The 4502-nt window shown below is 47.4% G+C and overlaps 1 protein-coding gene across 1 annotated transcript in view; it reads left to right on the top strand.

Annotated features, from left to right (window-relative positions):
- The first annotated feature begins 588 nt into the window (after positions 1 to 588).
- Tusp (WD40 superfamily protein Tusp) overlaps positions 589 to 4502 on the top strand; it is a 177216-nt gene continuing 173302 nt past the window's right edge. The window contains exon 1 of the mRNA XM_075894476.1: positions 589 to 1286. Coding sequence (XP_075750591.1) covers positions 1026 to 1286 — 261 coding nt within the window. The 5' untranslated portion in view covers positions 589 to 1025. The remainder of the gene's footprint in view (positions 1287 to 4502) is intronic.

Here is a 4502-nt window from a genome sequence, read left to right as displayed (position 1 = left end):
TTGGCAGCAGCCACCTGTCGATCACTATGCCACTTACTTCTGAGCAAAAAGGCTTTAGTTTCGTTTTTAAGCAGGATTTTGTTTGTAAACATCCTGGGAACAAAACCACAGTGATCTGAACATAAAATTTTAGTTTTTTTCACCCATAAATGACTCGTACAAATAATTTCTAGATTATTGATAAATATTTACGTAAGCTTCCTTTATCACACTAACTATCAAATGCTTTCCTTGTTGCTATCCAGCGGGAAGTTCAAAACAAGAAATTACTCTCAGTGTAGAGTGGCACACTGGAGTTGTCGTACTTGGAAGATTAGAGGTTTTTCAATCATGCTAATGCATTCTTCTCACAAGATTGCTTACTCCTTCCTCGTGGGAGGGCGACGCTTGCGCGGTTTCGATTTTCGGATTCGTGGCGCGCGCTCGCTCTCGCTACCCACTCTCCCTCACAGCACAGCAGCCGCGCGCTCCTTCTCCAATAACGGAAACGGGCACTCACTCGAGGCGCATGTCGCGCTGGCTCGGGATGCGGCCCGGCGGCGAGCGGCACACCCCGCTCACGAAATGACTACAACGACCACAACCCAACCCGAGCCGGCCCCGCCCTGCCTTCTCAGACGACACCATGACGTTCGACCACGTCGGCCAAGTCGCCACCGTCCAGCGCAAGAGTGCACTCCGCGCGCTTCGCAGTCGTACGTCTAAGCCAAGCTGACTTCCTTGCTACCGATCCAGAACGTGGTAGAGTTGGGGTTCGTCAAATTTCATCGCGAGGCGCGCCTGTGTGAGTGCGTGTCCGTGGCGTTTACGGGCCTTATTCCGTGCCCCGATGGGGGGAACGCGAGCGTGTCCTCTCTCGACTCGGCGTCGTTGGTGGCGGCACGGGCCAAGCTCGCCGCATTCGTCGTCTAGCGTGCTGCCGGCGAGTAGCCCGCGATCAATACGGCTCGGAGAAGAAAGACGGCCCGTTGTTGAGGGGACGACCGTGCAAAAGTGAGCGGCGGGACGAAGAAGGTGATTTCGCGATGCACCTGCACTTCGAACGGAGTTGGTCGTCGCGCACCGACTGCTCGGTGCTGTCTCTCACGTGGATGGGCAAGGTGCCCGACGAGCTGCCCGAGGAGGACGGCTGGCGACTGAACCGCGTCAACTACTACCAGGACGGCTGGCTGGCGTCCGGCAACGCGCGCGGCATCGTGGGCGTCACCTTCACCACATGCCACTGCCGCAAGACGGCCGAGCACCCCCAGCGCACAAACTACAACCTCCGCGGACACCGGTCTGAGGTGAGCGAGGCGACTTGAATGGGGGGCGGCGCGTGCGTGCCACGCGTGTAGTGCGTAGTGGTACACAGTGCGTGCGCTACACATCACGTGTGCTCATGCAATTCGGACGTGATCACGCATTTCGCCGTTGACGTGCGCCTGCTCGAAGCTTCGAGGCGTGTTAAAATGTTGGTTACAGAAATGGTGAAGCGAAACTGCGGTGGATAATGCGAATAATACTGCCGAACATGATGCCATGCACGACTCACAGATTTTGCGTGTTTGATGCATGGAGAAGGTAGATGCGCAAAAGCAGTCACTAATACTAATATCTTGACCCCTTGTTTTGTGCCCGTGGTCTCACGTTTAGCTTCTTTCATGATGAATTATTAGAATACAAACTTTTTTGACATATTAATGTGGCATTTCATCGACGGCCGCACGCTAATATTGTTACGCTACGCTGCCGAAATGAGAAAGTTGAGTGAAGCCGCGGAAACACGGCTGATTCATGGTTCTGACATCACCTTGTCAAATGATCGTACGCCTGTCCCATGAGTATTTTCTGGCCTATACTTGAGCCCAAACAACTGGCTGAACACTGCTGTTAGCTGGAATCTTCAAGCATGCGCAGCCGAGAACGGGCTCTCTAAACCATGATTCGGACTCTGCATTCCCGAAGAAACATTTTATCTAAAATGACGCATCACTGCCAATGAACGCTGCTTATGTGGCGCTGGCTCTCTGATAATTTTTTTGAGTGACAGCTGATAAGAAGGGGAAGCACATTAAGCACTTCGCTGAAGTAATGCCCTCGCGTTTATAGATAAACAACGATAAGAGAGGATCGGACCTGCGAGTTTCGTGCCATTTTTCATTTACGGCGCGCAGGAATTTGTTTTAAAAGTACTTCGAGATCGCGAGTTATCGATTGCTTGCACGCAGTATGTGACGTAATTTTGCGAACAGTAGTCCTTTCAGCGGCATCACAGTTTCATATTTAAAATATTATGGAACAAATTTCTCTCTGCTTGGTTTCACTTTTGAAGAAATCCTTCCCGTTCAAGGTTTACTACGCTTTGAGACAAGTTATTACATTTATATAAATGATACTTGATGTGATGATTTGGAAAGTATACGCATTCTTTCTAACAATAACATTAATATAAGAAAACAATAAAAGTATCAATGTAGGTATAGAAAACATTGATCTAATGGGTATTGAAAAAGAAACGAAGCAAAACTTCACATTGTACAATAAAAATACCGTCGAATGTGAGCAAATATGTCCACAATGTTACCAATACCCTAAAACATTAGAGGAACTAAATATGACCTTAATGAAAACCAGCAGACAGACAGGACAATTCGTTTTGCATCACAGAAAAAAGCCCTCAAAATTCCCTTCCGTCATTTTTTTGTGTGTGGTTATTCCACAGTCTCGTTCGCAATGTTTGAACAGCTATAAGTAATCGCTGTTATTGTGGTGGCGGCATCAATATGCGCATTTGGCATTTCTGGTGATTTAGGTCATCTGAAGTTGATCTGCATGGTATCGTCAAGCAGGTGACCCATAGTCTCCTACGGGACTTGCGCGGTCTGGATGTAGTATGTCGTAACAGATCGCGGGGACATCTAGGAAGTGATGGCGTTGATAGCTACTCCAATGATCACGATCCTTAGGTGGGCTATTGTTTACAATAATTTCCTTAGGTTTTGTTGGCACTTTTAGCGTATCTATTTATCTATCTATCTCACTATCTGTCTGTCTGTCTGTCCAGCTTCGTTGTGGGAAGGGTGGTGGGAGCTACCAGTAGAGACAACTACAAGTTTTTGGTCTTCGATGGCCTCTGGACTTGAAAGCCTCGACTAAGAACTACTGTCACTGTTTAAAAAAAGTAAGTGGTGAGGAGGTGACAGTGCCTATAAAGAGGTAGTGAAGACGAAAAAGAAATTGCTTTCGTGTCTCTGAACTATGTGTGATCTAGCGGCTCTTTCAAGGCAAACACTCGGTTTCAATCTACTGACGCTATAGAGTCACCTTCTACACTTACTGTCAATACGGCGCGTCGCACCTGCGCGATGTGGTATAAATTACAAAGGTGACTGCGAATTGGGCTGAAACGTTTTTTTTTTTGTTGCAGGTTATTTTTATAGGTCTCGGGCTGAAAACAAAGCTTTCATGCAAGTGGCATTAAGTCCATTTGGTCTACGAAATAAGTGCCCTTTGAGATAAATAGCCTACAAAAAAAAATCGCCCCGGCTGTCGAGTAAAACAACTTGGTGTGATTTCATGACCTTGCTCTATCCGCACCTCTCAGGTTACCATTCGGAATGCCAATCTCCCAAGTTTCAGAAGACGCACCCAACGGAATTGATCGCAAGGACGTTTCATGGAGGTTCTTCGCACCGGTCAATACATAACGTGTCTGTAGTGAGCTTGAAAAGATGATATAGAGAGAGCAAAATACGAAGGTGTCAAAAAAACAAATAGATTTAAAACGATGGAGGCGAGTCTAATCCTGGGCTTAGTTGTTTGGTAGTGCACGCGCACGTCGCTGTTGGTGTAATGTGCTGCATTCACTGCGTTAAATTAGTCCCTCGCGCGCTGCAGGAGCCTATCTCGGAGGCCACGTAGAATGAAGCGCGTTGCTTAGATCTCCCCCAGCAGGGGCCAAAATGGTTCCAGACATAAAATGAAATCATCTTGCGCAGAAACACTGGAAGAAGTGTCTGTCCTGCATTTTTGGTGGGTAGCACTCTGCGGTGGAAAAAATATAGGATGCTGCTTCTGCTATTGATGATGATGATGTCACATAACGTCTTTCAGTGTACGTGTTGTACGTTTATAACATATGGGCGTCACGGTCACTTGAAAAAAAGAATCGCAGCATATCCACGGAGTGCTTGATGATGAGAGGGGCGAAGCGTCCGTCCGTGCATCTGTCTGTCCGTCCGTTTATTCATCTAGTGAACACTCCAAGTACCGCCATCTCGCATTTTTTCATCACATATTCAGCATATAAAAGTACCGCCTTCCAGCGAACATTTCAAGTACTAAACGAGAGGTGGCACTCGCGCACTTTCTTATGGCCTGCGCTTCGTGTTAATTTCAGCCTTTCACCACGTCCAGTTCATGGTTATATACTAGTTCACTAGATTCATGGCACTGCGGCCCAACCCTAGCTATACCTGTGTTTGGAAAAAAAAAGGTAAACGATCCCTAGCTAGATTTTG

Source organism: Rhipicephalus microplus, chromosome 5 (genome assembly GCF_043290135.1).
Source record: "Rhipicephalus microplus isolate Deutch F79 chromosome 5, USDA_Rmic, whole genome shotgun sequence".
Taxonomy (NCBI): Eukaryota; Metazoa; Arthropoda; class Arachnida; order Ixodida; family Ixodidae; genus Rhipicephalus; species Rhipicephalus microplus.
Note: the sequence above shows the minus strand (reverse complement) of the source record. Positions and strands in the feature narration are given on the sequence as shown.